At 37.0% G+C, this 17,087-nt stretch overlaps 1 protein-coding gene across 1 annotated transcript in view; it reads right to left on the bottom strand.

Annotated features, from left to right (window-relative positions):
* rprd2a (regulation of nuclear pre-mRNA domain containing 2a) overlaps positions 1-16,449 on the bottom strand; it is a gene marked incomplete at its 3' end in the record, with an annotated part of 30,024 nt that extends 13,575 nt beyond the window's left edge. Inside the window, exon 1 of the mRNA XM_082187203.1 lies at positions 16,199-16,449. Coding sequence (XP_082043329.1) covers positions 16,199-16,391 — 193 coding nt within the window. The 5' untranslated portion in view covers positions 16,392-16,449. The remainder of the gene's footprint in view (positions 1-16,198) is intronic.
* Between the last annotated feature and the right edge of the window lie 638 nt (positions 16,450-17,087).

Raw genomic sequence — 17,087 nt, 5'->3', positions numbered from 1 at the left:
AGCGTGAGGGAGCGCAATAATGACAGCATTTTAGCAGATTTCTTTTGGCCGTAAAGCAATTGTTTACATCGCGAGACCTGATACCATGTGCTCACGGGCACCAGGGGGGTGCGAAACGACCACCATTCAACCCGAAATAAGTAATATAACCATTCCAATGACTCCGAAGCTGTTCAGTTAAGGTAAAAAAAGTTACTTAGTTCACCTTTAATTTCCTTCTAATATTTTCTAATATTTTTCTAATATTAATATTTTGAAGAATGTGGCTATCCAAACAGTAGCTGGTCCCCATTGACTTCCATAGGAGAAAAATACACTATGGTTGTCACTGGGGTACATCAACTGTTTGGTTACCCACATTCTTCCAAATAACTTATTTTCAACAGAAGAAAGAAACTTATTTGAGTTTAAAACAACTTGAGAGAGTAAATTATGACAATTTGAATTTTTAGGAGAACTATTCCTTTAATGTTAATAAAACAACAAAATGCAAAGAGAAAATCACTCACTGCTCTTGACTGATAACTTTAATAGTAGCTTTAATAAGTATAAATGTATAATTTATACAGTGAAGTCTGTTTTGTTTTATTTTCATATTTGTTCATTTAATTACTTTCTTCAATGCTACTGTTAAATACACCTACTGTAGCTGAAAACATAAAGCACTGTTTATTTAATTTGTATATTAAGTTGTGTATGTGTAATATGTATCTTTGATCTTAATATTTAATAACAAAGAAAATAATGACAAATATTTTTATCTTTGCCCGTTTGCCATTTTTTAATTTTGTTACCTAAGGCTTTGTTTTAAAATATGGACATTAGTTTGGCTGTTTGCCGGCCGGCAAGACAGTAAAAACGTCCTTCTTGCAATGAAGGATTCGAGCGCCCTCTTCTTTTCCTCTTTTAGATAAAAAGCCAAGTCTAACTCGATCATTGTAGCGGCCAAAGCCGTTTCAAACAACTGGTGTTCATCCATAGCCATCTTGCAATGTTTACTAATGACTTCGACGTCACAGCGCTGTCGTCATCTGTTTAGCTCGCCTCTGGCTCGCCTATATCAGATAACCCGATGTGATTGGTGCAGCTCGGATACAAGGGCATATTTAATGAGCATCATTACTCGACGCCAGAGTAAACTCGCTGAGCAAATTCAATTTGTGCTCTCGCAAGAACTCTGGATTTCCAGGGTAACATTTCCCTCCACCGCTACAAAATCAGGGGCTGGTGCCACTTCACAGTAAAACTGTCTTGGAAAGTTTTTACTATGTGTACATTTATTTTTAAATCCCTTTTATGATCAGATTTTGTTGTGCCCTTGTCTCAGGCACATATTAAAACTATGACATTCTTTTCTGTGTGAAATTAACTACATTTATACAAAAGTAAAAGCTATCTTTAAAGCAAATTAATTTCCACTACAGAAGGTAATAAAAAAGCAATACATATTAGAAATTCCATCTGTTAAATGGTTAAAAAAAAATTTAAAAAAAATTCTCACTGCCATGATCATCATCATTCCATCTATCCATTACCATTTCAGTCGTATTCTACAGCAATCTCTTGCCATACACAAAAGACTGTCTATGAATTTTCTTGCCAATGATTGTTTTCAGGGGTTGTTTGCCAGGTCTTTCCCCGACCCTCCACATTACATGGCTTTGGGACTCACACACGCATTCACAACTACTTTAGCATCTCCAATTCACCTATACTGCATGTTTTTGGATTGTGGGGGAAACAGGAGCACCCGGAGGAAACCCACACAGACACAAGGAGAACATGCAAACTCCACATAAAAGACTCCTGACTCAGCCAGGGATCTTCTTGCTCTGAGGCGACAGTACTTCCCACTGAGCCACTGTTCCGCCTGATCATCATCACTGCGGTTTAATAAATCACAACAACCATCACAATGTGTGCAATGATCCGAGCCTCCAAGTTGTGTATTCGGGTCAATGACAAATAAAGCTTTGAACAAGTTTTTTTTTTATATATATATATATATATTAGTGGTGGGCCGTTATCGGCGTTAACGTGCTGCGTTAACGCGAGACTCTTATCGCGCGATAAAAAAAATATCGCCGTTAATCTATTCTCCAAGTTGGGTTGGGAGATGGCTCTATACTACACAAGCTATTATGACGCAATCTACCCGCGGCCCGAGGTAAACCCGGCTGCAACGCATATTCGTCGTCATCTTAAGTAAACACGGCTGAAAGTGAAAGCTGGTGAAAAAGATCGGTGCAACATCCATTATTTGGACTTGGTTCGGGTTTAAGCCGTCAGACGAGCAGCAGCAAACTATATACAGAGTGTGTGGGGTAACAGTTCGGTAAGTTAACACACGACTAGCAGCTAATCCGTTCTACCACCTCAAATTCAAAACGAAACATGATATCACTGAATACCAAAGACGCGCGCGCGCGCCAGTATCGTGCGCACAGACAGCACGCCAGAATACAGTTATCTTTCGTGCTTGAACTTACAATAACACACACAATTATGCCAAAATGTCCGTTTTGTCGAGTATCTTCATAACATAAGAGCTGTCTTATGATGAACGTCAAGAGTTGTGAAAGAATGAGGCGCGTGCGAGAGCCGCGTCTCCGTCAGCTGGTCTTAAAGAGACAGCAGCCAATAAAGCTTTCTGTCAGTAAAGTTAATCAAAGAACAAAAAGAACAGAGAAAATGACTCACTGCTGTTGACTAAAGTTTTTTTTTTTTTTTTTTGCTATAATAAGGATTAGTCTATATTTAATTTATAATTTATGCAGTGCAGTTTGACAATTTCGGTATATGTCCTAGGTCTACCTGTTTGACAGGCACAGGTAAATATGACATTTATTTTTAACTCTTGTATTATTGAGACAAATAACAATATTGAATTTATTTTAATTTGAAAACACAGTGCATTTAGTTGTTGTTTCTAGTTTGAGTTGAGAAATGGGCTACAAATTGCATTATCACTAATCTGTGTGTGCATTTTACTTGAGAAATAAGCAAGTTAACTCATGAAACCATTTGTTTACTATATCGCAATCGCATATCGCAATATTGACCTCAATAATCACAATATGACATTTTCCCCAAATCGTGCAGCCATACTTTTCAGAAAAATGTATTTCGTATCATTGTCTTGTGAACTAGTCATTCAGCTTTTGATCAATAGTGATTGGCATGTTAAATCCCACACCTGGTGTGTGTTCCTTTGGAGGGTGTGGTTGTCAGGTAGGGGAGGGGGCCCATGAGCTTCAGTGCCCAGGGGCCCCTGGGGGTACTAATCCAGCCTTGCTTAGTGGTGTAGCACATCATCTCGATTTTAAGAATCGTTGTTGTGTTTCTTTTTAACTGAAAAGACATCAGTTAGACTATATTCTAATTTTAAATTTGGGGTTTCATAAGCTCCAAGCCATAATAAACATTAGACCTACTTAAGTCTCTGCAGCTAGTGTACTTACATTTTATTTATCTGCAAAATGATGTTGTGTACTTACAGTTTTGCACAATATATGTTCTCAAAACTACATACACCCTTTAAAAACAAAAACATTTAGCAGTTGTTTAGCATGGGTCTGTGTAATCTGTTCTGAAATGGTTTTATTATAATATACTGTAAATCGTTATCGCAAGAGGCTGCAATGTATATCACAATATAGATTTTAGGCCATATCGCCCATCCCTAATTGATAGCCTATAGTAGTTGATAATAACATTGGCCTACCTAATGTTGCCTACGGACGGTAACAGTACAGTAGTAACCTTTTACAGTCTATGAGTAGAACAGCTTTCTCAAGCAGTTTATGATGCATTTTGGAAACAGGAGATGAGCCCCTGGTCTAATGCGCCACCTGGCTTGAGAAACCCGTTCTCAAAGACTTACTTTTATAGTCATTATTTGGGTAGCACACATATTCTGAATGCCTTCGGCAGAATTCAAATGAGCCATTTTAATCTAGATTAATCTAGATTAATTTCAAAATTAATCTAGATTAATCTAGATTAAAAAAATTAATCTATGCCCACCTCTAATATATATATATATACGTTTTCCAAATTTATGCATATTTTTGTGTCAGGAACAATACGTTTAAAAAAAGTTTCAATTTTTAAATAAGCATTTAAAGATTATTTTGGACTTTTTTTTTTTTCAGGTGGTACAACCAAACATTTGTATTCCTAATTTGATTGTGAAATCTTGTTTTGTGCTTGTGCATTTTATTCATATTACATTTATATTACACAGATGGCAATTCAATTACCACACAACCTTGGAGTTGGGAGAAAAACACTGACATAAACATTTAAAATGAGCTGTTATTGTGGCAGCAATTATATACATTGAAAATATATGTAAATATGTAAATAAGTGGCTGCATTAACTTATTTCCACGAATTTCCATATTTTTTAAATGACATCCATCATTTTGAAATAAAATGCAAAACAGAAAACCATTTTAACTATAGCATGTCTAGATTCCTATTTTGAAACAAGAGATTTAAATGAAATAAATAGGACATTGTTTTCCTATTATTAAATTAAATATGAATTTATTATTATTATTATTATTATTATTATTCCAAGCATAGGACATTTTATTTAAAGCAGACAATCATGCGACTGACCACGTGAGCAGACTGTTCCCGGGTTCGTAGAATCACAAAAGCCGGCTTGCGAATGCACAAGTTTTATCACTGAGGTGCCATGAAAATTCATTTTTACAGACATCCACATGAGAAACCATTAACATCTGAATAGGACTTTTTACTAAGAATTAACAAAAGGCAAAGAAACAAGTTGTACGATTTAGGGCTGCAACAAGTAATCAATATATTGTTAATAATTAATCATGAAAAGTCATGTGCTATTTACAGAGAACCTCCATCTGTGACATCACTTTCAAGTAGTAGAAAATGCATTTCTGTGAAAATTTTTTTTTAATGCAGACATTATCATTTTGCATCCTAACAGCAATAGTTAAAAAAAAAAAACCACTAGACAGAGCGCAACCATTTTAACCATCTTTGTTAAAAATCTAATTTAGGTTTGTATATTCATACAAACAGTAACTTTAATGGAATTATAACAGTATGATGAAAGCATCTCAACAGCACATTCACATGTGACAGCAACCTGGCAACATGAAACTATATGCTCATGACCTTATTGAAGAATTTAATATAGTGTTAATGCTTTGCACTCTTGGTACAACATTTAGTTCACATTTACTCCTCTGAAGCTTGCTCTGTGGCCAGTTTTTTTAAATGTGTTTTTCCCCATAAAAGTGTTTTTAAGTACTATTAAGTAGCACAACATCACTGACGAAGGCAAAGCACAAAGACCGTAGGCTATATAATTGCATTGTAATAATAACTATTTTCATTATTGATTAGTTGTTGCAGCACTAAAAAAAAAATCCTATAAGCACATTCTCAGAAGAAGAAAAAAAGACGCTTTTATCTGGTTCAATAATTCCACAAAAAATAACACACCATTAACAACGGCATATAAAGAGATTGAAAAAGGTCATTTATCTTGATGCCTCTACAATTACATTACTGGCATCCATCACTAATAACGCTTACACATCTTCAGAATTTTTATTTAGGAGAGGTCGTCACTGACCCCTCCTCCCATTTCTCAAATAAGCAATCTGACATAGCATTCTAAACCAACAATACTATTTTTGCAGTTTCCTTACTGTTAAAATGCCATTTATTATAAATGTCTTTAACTAGCCTACATATTGTCCTAAAAACAAGCAGTCACTAAATAGACTAGACTCCGTAAGTGACTCCACTGTTCAACTCACAATTAGGTTTGATGGATTCATGCAATGTATTTCCCATCTAAATGTATACTAACAATGACAAAATAGGGCAAAATACAAAACTTGTTAATAAAAATATAAATAATATAATTTTACACATTAACAGCTAGTGGCACCATGTTATATTTATGCAGAATGTCTGTCAACATATTCAAGAACATAATTTGATAAATGTCTAAAAAAAAGCAGTTTTCAAATCGCACAATATTTTCACGTCATGCCAAATGTCACCCAATTTAACACAGACCTTTTTCCAGTACATTGTGCACAAACACTGACCACATCATGTAATAATTTCATATAATTGTACAGTGCAATCAATGAATGTCATAAAAAGCTCAAAATAACTAAAAGCATGGCTAAAGCTTCAACCAACAACTGGGATACCAATAATTGTTTTATACACTGTTTGAGTCAGTAAGATTTTATCTTTAAGAAATTAATGCTTTTATTCAGCAAAGATGCATTAAATTGCTCAAAAGTGAAAGTAAATTCATCATGAACATAATATATATATATATATTAAAAAAAAAATTTAAATGCTGTTCTTCTTTCCATTTATCAAAGAATCCTGAAATGAATGCATCACAGTTTCCACACAAAATATTAAGCAGCACAACTGTTTTCAACATTGATGACAATTAAGAAAACTTTGAGCATCAAACCGGCATTTTAGAATGATTTCTGATGGATCGTGTGACACTGAAGACTGGAGTAATGATGCTGAAAATTCAGCTTTGCGTCGCAGGAAAAAATTACTTTTTAAAATGTATTAATATAGAAACAGTTATTTTAAACTTTTAGAATATTTCACAGTATTAGGGCCTACTGTTTTTTACTGTATTTTTGATAAAAGAAATGCAGCCTTCAGAGACTTTCAAAAAATCTTACCAACCTCAAACCTTTGAACAATAGTGTGTATTCTTGTATATCATTAAAGGAGCATAGCTCATTACAGACAACCCGCTTATACATCATTTTTAACTTAAAGGGTTAGTTCACTCAAAAATTAAAATTAGCCCATGATTTACTTACTCACCCTCAAGCCATCCTAGGTGTATATGACATTCTTCTTTCAGACGAATATAATCTGAGTTATATTAAAACATGTCCTGAAAACAAGTCCATCAAAGTGCATCTATCCATGATAATAGTGCTCCACACAGCTCCGGGGGGTTAAATAAAGACCTTCTGAAGCGAAGCGAAGCGGTGTGTTTGTGTAAGGAAAATATCCATATTTAAAACTTTGACTAAAATAACTAGCTTCCGGCAGACGACCGTACACTAGGGCTGAACGATATGGACAAAATTTCATATCTCGATTTTCATGCCAGATATCTCGATATCGATACAATACGATATGACTACGGGTTCGGTGAAAAGAAAACCAAGCATTTCTCAGAAAAATAAAAAGATCATAATACAAAAAAATTTGGAAAGTATAGTTTATTTTAGGTTTCAAACATATAAATTCACATAAGTACTAAAAAAACAATACATTTATGGCGCTACGGCTTTTCCATTACCAGTACCAGCTCAACTCGACTCGTCTCGGCTCGCTTTTCGCTCCGTTTTCCATTGCAGATAGTACCTCCACAATAGTACCTGGTTGTCATAGACCCTTTTACAGCCCACGTGATCAAATAGTTGCGCGCGCATTTTGGCAACGGAAGTGGTGTTTTTCTCCACTGGCTCTATCGTGTTAGCAACTCCGAAAGTTTATCAAAACGGTTTCCCAGCATCAAAATGTCTGGTTGTTTCGTTTACGGTTGCACTAATCGATATTCCACCAAGGGGCTTAAGTTTTATATTATTGCGACAGGATCACGGCCGTTTCAGAAGAGTGGCTGCAGGCGATTAAACGTGTTGATTGGAGCGAGGACATAATAAAAAATGCTTGCGTCTGTTGTTTAATCCGCTTGCGTAGCTTGACATGCTGGTGATTCTCGCCATACTTCCGTTGCCAATATGCGTGCGCATACGTCATCATTGTGTACAAACAGTAAAAGGGTCTATAGCGACGCCGCAGGAAACTGCCGTGACTTAATCTTTTACGCGAGACGCGCGAGATACACCCGCTACCCACACACACAGGACAATGGAGGAAATCGAGTGTATGCTGTTTTTGGATGTTTTTGTTTTTGCTGTTTTTTATTCAGGATACTCCGTCTGGCGCGTGCAATGATGACGCAGTGAATAGTGACGATTCTCTCTGACCAATCAGCAGTCTGCCTTGTTTTCACGTCACATTTTAGTATCGCCTCGGCTCGCCTAGAACCTCGCCGGAGGTGGTACGAAAAAAAGTACCTGGAAGCAGGTACAGGTACAACTTTTACACAGTGGAAAACCAAACAGAGCCGAGTCGAGTCGAGGCGAGGCGAGCTGGTACTGTATAGTGGAAAAGCGCCATTAGAGTTTGTAAAATACACACTGATGTCTATGGAAGATGTAATAATAATCATTTCCATTATAATTCGACACGTTTTATTCATATCAGATACACATTATGTAAGTAACTTCAATGTTTACTCTATTCTATTCCCAGTTCACCAGCCACTTACTTTTAAGTATTTCAGGAGAAGTGGATGAATTCACGTGTTGTAAACATAGAGGTTGTAAATCCAACATATCCGATTCTCTGAACTGCGTCTGCGGCACAAATTAACACGGCAGCGCCCATCGCGCATACAGCTCAACTAACGCGATCGTTATAAAGGTGTTTAAACCACAATATACTTCCACTTGCATGTATTTGACAATCGGAATATCAGATATTTCATGCCATAGCTAACACATTTGTGAATATTCTGAATAAAAAAGGAAAAATGACATAAAAGCAGATCATCATTCATTCAGCGCTGTTGCTGCTGCGGTGTCACGTGACAAGCAATGACGCGTCACCATGGAAACGCCGGCCCCCCCCTCTCACAATATAGTTCCCACGTCCCTGGTAGTTTGTGCGCGGCGCGCTGGCTTTAGCGGTGCATTCAAGGGCACTTGTAAAACTGATGTTTGTTGTGACTGCCAGAGTTGTATGCAGGGCGAGCGCGCAGAGGGGAAATCTATATTGTCTATATCGTTGCTTTTTTCGATAGTAATATCTTGAAAGTTCATATCTAGATATAGATACGATAACGATATATCGTTCAGCCCTACCGTACACATACAACGCAAGTCGACTTGCTCGTTACGCATGTATGACGTAGCATGTAGGAGTATCATAAGTTTAGATGCCTCTCGCGGTTCAAACAAACAGGGCTGGGCAACAAACTCAAGCTCCTCCGACATTTCTCTTTAAAAATTGTCGTTTTAGACTTCTAATTCGTGACTGGTGTTTGGTTGTACCATCCTCTATGCTTCCACGTTCGTCATTACATTGTGCGTCAAGGGTCACTCTTCCACTATAAATCGATGCGTAAAACAGTTATATTAGTTGATAAACTTTTAAATATGGATATTTTTCTTACACAAACACATCGCTTCGCTTCAGAAGGCCTTTATTAACCCCCCAGAGCTGTGTGGAGCACTTTTATCATGGATAGATGCACTTTTATGGACTTCAAAAGATAAACGACCATTCACTGCCATTATCAAGCTTGGAGGAGCCAGGACATGTTTTAATATAACTCTGATTGTATTCGTCTGAAAGAAGAATGTCAGATACACCTAGGATGACTTGAGGGTGAGTAAATCATGGGGTAATTTTCATTTTTGGGTGAACTAACCCTTTAAGCTAGAAACAACGTAGGCTAATTTATGACCAGTAAACAGTAGACTAGACTGTATTATTTTATACTGGGGTGTGTCCAATAAATAGCCAAAATAAAGTCGTTTTTCTCTTTACTGCAAAAGTAGTTAAGTTCGGGACTACTTCAGCCAAAGATGCACAGGTCCAATTAACAGACTTATGCAATAAATATGTCATAGTTCATATTTAAATAACACCTCAGCCTCATGCACATAACCATGCCTCAAGTATTTCAAAAATGAAGCTAAATTCACATTTATATCCTAATCAATCTCATCTCAAACCATCTTAAAAAGGTACAATATGTAACTTTTTTTTGTTCAAAATGAACAATTTTGAAGCAGTCAATACAATCCTTCTTCCAAAATGTGTTCTTGTCTTACCCAGATTCACTAAGCCTATTAAGTACTATTAAGTAGCACAACATCACTGACGAAGGTGCACCGTGCAAAGCACAAAGACCGTATATAATTGCATTGTAATAACTATTTTCATTATTGATTAGGCCTAGTTGTTGCAGCACAAAAAAAAATCCTATAAGCACATTCTCAGAAGAAAAGAAAAGACGCTTTTATCTGGTTCAATAATTCCACAAAAAATAACACACCACCATTAACAACACAGTATTCAGCTACAATGAAATGTTTTGCAATAAGTCAGATTTGTGAACAATATCTGTTTTTGTTATTTTTACCTTATTGGAATCGAAATTGTTCAAATTCAAACAATACCCAACCCTAATGAGCAGTATATTGCCATATTGGTCTAAACAGTCAGCACAACCAAAACAATGTTCTTCCGCAAAATGCATGCAGTTTCGTTTTTTAACCGCTAGAGGGCCAATAGTTATAGAGTACAATTAAAAAAATCAAAATATTGTGCACAACACAATGAAAATTAAAAAGCAAATACAAGTTAACAACGCCGCAGAATCAAGCCACAACACAATGGAAACAAGCCACAACACAACGACAACGACATCACCACAAAACATTGGAAATTTCTCGGCCACTATAGAGGGTGTGTTAAAGCGAACAACTTTATATTAGGGCTAAATTTATATCGCACTTAAATTGAGATGGCTTATTGCGATTTTAAAATCGCAAAGGCTGCGAATATTTTTTATGCGCAGTTTGTCATTGATGTACGGCTCTGTAAACGCTGCTCTATGAAAGCACTGTGAGTTTGAGTCACTTATAACGTGCATTCTCAAAACATGAGAAGCATTTATGAACCTCGTCCAACAACAGACAGCATTTAATAACATGCATTTACTCCAAACTCACTTCATAACGACAGCGGAGCTCCTCCTTCTGTGAGATGATGTGTCTTCTTACACAGAATAAGGCAGTCATGTATTTATAAGTCATGTTTAATCAAAGCGTTTCAATCTTCTGTTTATTCAGCTACTGCAATAGGGATTTCCTGGAATGATGCGCATTATTATACTTCTGTGGCGGGGCATATTTATCGTGTTTGCATGAGAGCGTTCAAATGGGGCAGTATTTACTACCAATCAGTCGCACTCCACTGACAAGCTGCACATAAAATAATCGCAAATCGCGTGCGGTTTTGTTGCGATTAATCGTTCAGCCCTACTTTATATACTAGAGGAAATGGTCTAATGAAATTGACTTTTTTATTGTAGCACCAATTTTTTTCAGTCATTAATATGTCAATTTAAAGTGTCATTTAAAAAGCCTAGTACAGTAAAAGCGGTTTAAAATTTGGATTTTGTTATACCATTACCTCTAGTACGAAGCATAAACTTTAAAGAATCCTTTAATTGGGCAAAATTGGACTGTGAAATGAATTCAGCAGTAATAATGTGCAAAGTTCAAGGGTCCATAAAAAAAAAAAAACATTATTATGGTAAAAAAGGTTCACAATTTGGATTTCGTTAGTCCATTTACACTGGTATAAAGCCTGCATGTTCATTTTAACACACCCATGGTGGATGCAAAACGGCACCATGAAATGAGCTGATTGCGCAACAGACGGCTCTGTGTATTGACCCATATGGAGATGGTCCTCACTGCAGAACACGAAATCCAGGGGGAGGAGTTGGATCAAGATCCAACTCCTCCCACCTTACATATACCACCTACCCATCTCCACCCCCTGATCCCTAAACCCACCCCTAAACCTAACAATCTCCACCCCTTAGATGTGGATCCAACCCCGCCCCCTGGATCTTGAGGAGCTACTGCACATATGGGAAATTTAAAGGAACACTCCACCGTTTTTTTAAATAGGGCTTATTCACCTTCTTTCCTACATTTAGATAGGTGGGCAAATGCATTTTTGTCTCAGTGCATGCATTGTTTTAGTTTGACAGGGTTGGCGCTAGCTTAGCTTAGCATAATGAATGGAATCCTTTGTTGCCAGCTAGCATGTCCTGAGTAAAAGTGATATAAAAAAAATAAAAAAAACACCTAATTACTTCTTGTGGCCTGCGTATTCACAACAAGTACAAATAGCGATGCAGATTAACACTAGGCGATTTCCTATGCAGATTTTGACTTGGGACTATATTAGGGGGAAGCACAGGCGAAGCACTGCTACTTGGGCGCAGAGATATCATGCCTAAGTAGCAGTGCTTCGCCTGTGCTTCCCCCTAATATAGTCCTTAATATATAAGTCAATATCTGCCAAGGAAATCGCCTAGTGTACTTGTTCGCTATTTGTACTTGTTGTGAATACGCAGGCCACAAGAAGTAATTAGGTAAGGTTTTTTTTTTTTTTATCACTTTTATTCAGGACATGCTAGCTGGCAACAAAGGATTCCATTCATTATGCTAAGCTAAGCTCACGCCGACCCTGTCAAACTAAAACAATGCATGCACTGAGACAAAAATGCATTTGCCCACCTATCTAAATGTGGGAAAGAAGGTGAATAAGCCCTATTTCAAAAAACGGTGGAGTGTTCCTTTAAGGGTTCATTAAAAAGAATCTGGTTCAGTAAAAATGACAGAAGAAAATGACCAAATGTATGGAATTCCAAAGCTGTTAAAATAATAAGTGGATAAAAGATACATAATTATACAAAGAAATGTAAAAAGAAAGAAAAAAAAAGGAAAAAAAAGTGAAATGAGTATTTATACTTTTATTTCCTTATTTCATTCTGGACATATGGCCGTAAAACATTTCCGGTCGGGATTTCTTTGGAATTAAATCAAATAAAAGGTGTCCATTCAAACACAGCTAGTGAGACACACATCTCACGCCATAGCCATACATTATAGATACTTACACAGAAGCTAACTGCATTTTTATGGGAGATATTTCCCTTATATATATTGACTTCCAGGGCCAATTTTTTTTTTCATTAATCCTATATAATTTCACATGTACGTCCATGTCAGTTATCAGATCTGTTGAAGACGTGGCTTCTGTTCATGTGTACCAAGACATTTTAGACAATTCTTTACAGCCATGTACAGGATAAAAGAGTATGTATGGTCGCCCTATCCAGTTTAGGTGATATTAAATTACTTAAACCGGGATATAAGATTTTGGATATATTGCCCATCTCTAAGTCATTCATTCCCTGTGTGACTTGCAGCAAAGGCATGTCTGCACTAATTTTGTCACGTTACTGGAATTTCCAACTTCGGATATTCAATACCATTTTCGATACCACGGAGAAAACTACCATATATGCCGCCATACCGATCAATAGTTATTATCTCATCATTTTTTGATCATTTTGCAATAGCTTATACACAGAACAGGGAGGCTTTATTTGAATCATTGAACTAGCCTAAATTTACACAAAAAAAGACAAGTAGTCAGTAATAAAATGAGAAAAAAACTAACAAATTGCAAATGATAGCTTAAATAAATACAATAAAGAGACACATGAAATAAACATGGATTTAAGTTTTTCAGGTTGGTCTAACAGTAGTATTCAGGTAAGAAATAGGCATACTACAGTAAATGAAAGTAATAAAACGTAAAATAACACTGGATAGTCTTAATTGTAAAAATTAAAAACAGATTAATGCTTACAATTAAAGTAAAAAAACGTATTCAGTCAAGAGTGGTGAGTGATTCTCTCTGTCTTTTGTTCTCCGATTAACCTGACAGAAAGCAGCAGGTTTAGGCTTATTAGGCTGCTGTCCCTTTAAGAGCTTATGCATGGATCCAATATATTGTTACACCACATGCATTTTCTCTAAACTATTTACGTTCCAAAACTGATTGTATTTATGAATACTCGGCAAAATGGACATTTTGACATAATTTTGTATGCATTTGATCGTTTTTATGCAACAAGCCATGAAAAAGAAGTCAATTTGGTACTCGCGAGCTGTTTGAGAGGCGGCTTTATGTGAGCGCCACTTGCATAAATTAGTGTTGTGATCGCTTTTGGTGTGAAACCTGCTGGAATGAGTCAAATGATACACAACCCCCCCAATCCTGCGAAATTCAGGCCAACACCAACACTATTCAACCGGAGCGAATGAGATGAGTGAGTGAGAGGCGGGTGTGTGTCACTGTAGGAGAGAAGAGAGAGAGTAAAAACGCATACTAGCTGGTATCGGTGTATCAATACTGCAGAAAAGGAGTATTGGAACCACATCAGATATTTCAGAATTGATGTATATCAAAATATCAATATTTTTGACAACACTAGTCCGCACAGCTTGATTGCTATATCTGAGGTAAAATTATCCCTCATTACCATATGGACAAATAAATGTAGAAATAAATAAATGTAGACAAATACAAACATAAATAAATGTGGAAATAAATAAAAGTGCAAATAAACAAATAGCCTAAATGAATAAAAAAAAAAATTGTATTATTATTTTGGCAGCTTTAGAATTCAATACACATGCATATGTACAAGTTTATCACATCATACCCAAAAAGACTTGAGAGTGTAAAGGTGCTTTAAAGGAGAACTCGGTAACTCTAGCGAACTCTTGTCACTTCTTCGCTGATTTTCCCTTTTGTTGTCGCATGTTTTCCCCACGAGCTCCCCCTACAGCTGTGGGGGGGGGTGTATATTTCACAACACAGTCGTAAAAAACTCACTTGCGGCGGCCTCCTCCCCCTCTCTACCGCTGCTCATGTGCGTTTGTTTTGATCGGAGCAAGCCAACTGTATCACGTGGAGCTATGTCTACCGAGGTGGGTAATCTGGTAATACATCATACATGCGTGTGTGTTTATGTCGAATTGCCGTAAAGCAATTTGTGTTTCGCGCTCGTTCTCGTTCTAGTTCTCGCTTCTCACGAGACTTCCAATTTCTAACTTGCCGGGACGGTAGTGTTGCAAGTTGCAAGGTTGGTTTTCCGCCTGGGAACGCTGGGGGGAGCGGGGAAAGTCACCAATATCACCAGAACAGGTTGTTTAACCATCCAAATGATTTCTAGACAGTTTTATTAAGTTAAAAAAGTTACCAAGTTCTCCTTTAAGTACTGAGTTAGGGGTATGAATACTTATACAATGTACTCATTTCAGTTTTTCTTTTTTAATAAATTTGCAAAATTATCACAAATCTGTTTTTAGCTTTGACATTATGGTGTGTAGAGTGTAGATTGATGTGAGAAAAAAGTTATTTAGCATAAGGCATCAACATAAAATGTGAAAAAAATGAAGGGGTACGAATACCTTCGCAGGGCGCTGTATATAATGAGGACGGTTGGGGAAAGACCTGGCTACCCCGGAAAAAACATTGCCAAGAAAATTCATAGTCAGTCTTGAGTATGGCAAAAGATGGCCATAGAATCACCAAGAGATATGACAGAAATGGTTAATGAGGAGATGCTGCTTACTTGGAAACAAAATGCAGCTGAAGCTGAACACCCTCAATCTGCCCCAAAATGCTGCTGACCCCAAACACCTCTTCATTGCCCAAAACCATTCCAGATTCCAAACACATCTATGACACCCAAAATGTAGCTGTCCCCAAATGCCCCATCTTGCCCAAAAATGCTGCTGACCCTAAACATCCCTTGATTTCCCAAAAATGCAACTGACAAAAAAATCACTTTTTAACCCAAAAATGCTGCTGTTCCAAAACACCTCTTTAAAGCTAAAACACATTGCTCATTCAAACCATGCCTATAACACTCAAAATGAAGCTGTGCCAAAACGCCACATTCTGCCCAAAAAGAAAATGCTCCTGACACCTAACACCCCTTTATTGCCAATTCAAAACAGCCCTATGACACCCAAAATGTCCCATTCTGCCCCCAAAATGCTGCTGACCCCAAACACCCCTTTATTGCCCAAAAAGTTGCTGATTCGAATCGTGCAATGATACCCAAAATGCAGCTGACCCATAACTCCACTATTCTGAAAGATGATGGTGCCTAAAAGACCTGCTGCCTCGGAAAGAGGTCTATGAATGCACCTCACCAGCTTTTGAAATACGACCTGTCCCGTCCTGATGGGGGACAGATTAGCAGTTTGCTAATAAGCCACAACAGTTGTCAAGTGGGCTGAAGAAGAGAAACTAGCCAGTCACAATAACTTCTGTGAAACTTATTCGCACAAATATCACGCACGTCCACTTTGGAACCACAGGTTAAGCAAATATGGGTCCGTAAACAGGTGTTGTTTTACAGCTAGGCTCAGATTAGCCGGCTAACGTGCTAAATACTCACATTTGCGCAGCCACTTCATCCAGTGTCGCACGATCACGCTGTGATATTTCTTGTTTTCGATGCACCAGGCGGATAGTCCCTGAATGGATTCCATGGTGTTGGATACAGTCTGAAAACGACGGTCCAAAGTGGACTCAAAGCGCGGCGATGAGCCACTTTTGTGGCCGCTAGCGCCAGCAGTTCCAGCCGCCATTTTCAAGGTCTTCTAGTCGCGGACTCGCGGTGCTGCCGCTTACAGGTTCATGTGTAGATACTGCATGGAATCCATTATCACCAATATATTACAACAATACTTGACATGCACACACAGTTGAGTTTTGTTTGTTTTTCTTTCTTTTTTTCTTTTTTTCTTTCTTTCTTTCTTTCTTTCTTTCTTTCTTTCTTTCTTTCTTTCTTTTAAAACCTTTTTCTCCTTGCTCACAGTCTTTGGTATGAAATCACAATAACAAGGATAATGTATTTATCCGTCACAGGGTGTAGAAAAGAAACTTTAGCCTCGTGAAATCACTTTGAAACATAAATATGAATCTTTTATATTGATAAACTTTTATATTATAAAACAACCAGACATCCAGCAGGGGTCAGTCATGTTCAGATAGAACACTCGAGAAATATGTGGACCTTCTAGTGTATTCGTTATCCTACTTGCAACAGTCATGTTAATCATATTAATAGCTATCAAGAGCACTTTCATTAAGTTAATACAGACAATCTATCTATTTCTCCTGGTCGAAATATATGTATAGATATATGCTAAATATATTTTGGACTATACAAATATTTAATATATTTTAAATATATCAGAAATGGCAAAGACCTACTAAATTTATCAAAAGTGGCAGTAAAGACCTTTACATTGTTACAAAAAACTATTTGAAATAAATACTTG

Source organism: Leuciscus leuciscus (assembly GCF_965113295.1).
Source record: "Leuciscus leuciscus genome assembly, chromosome: 12".
NCBI lineage: Eukaryota > Metazoa > Chordata > Actinopteri > Cypriniformes > Leuciscidae > Leuciscus > Leuciscus leuciscus.
Note: the sequence above shows the minus strand (reverse complement) of the source record. Positions and strands in the feature narration are given on the sequence as shown.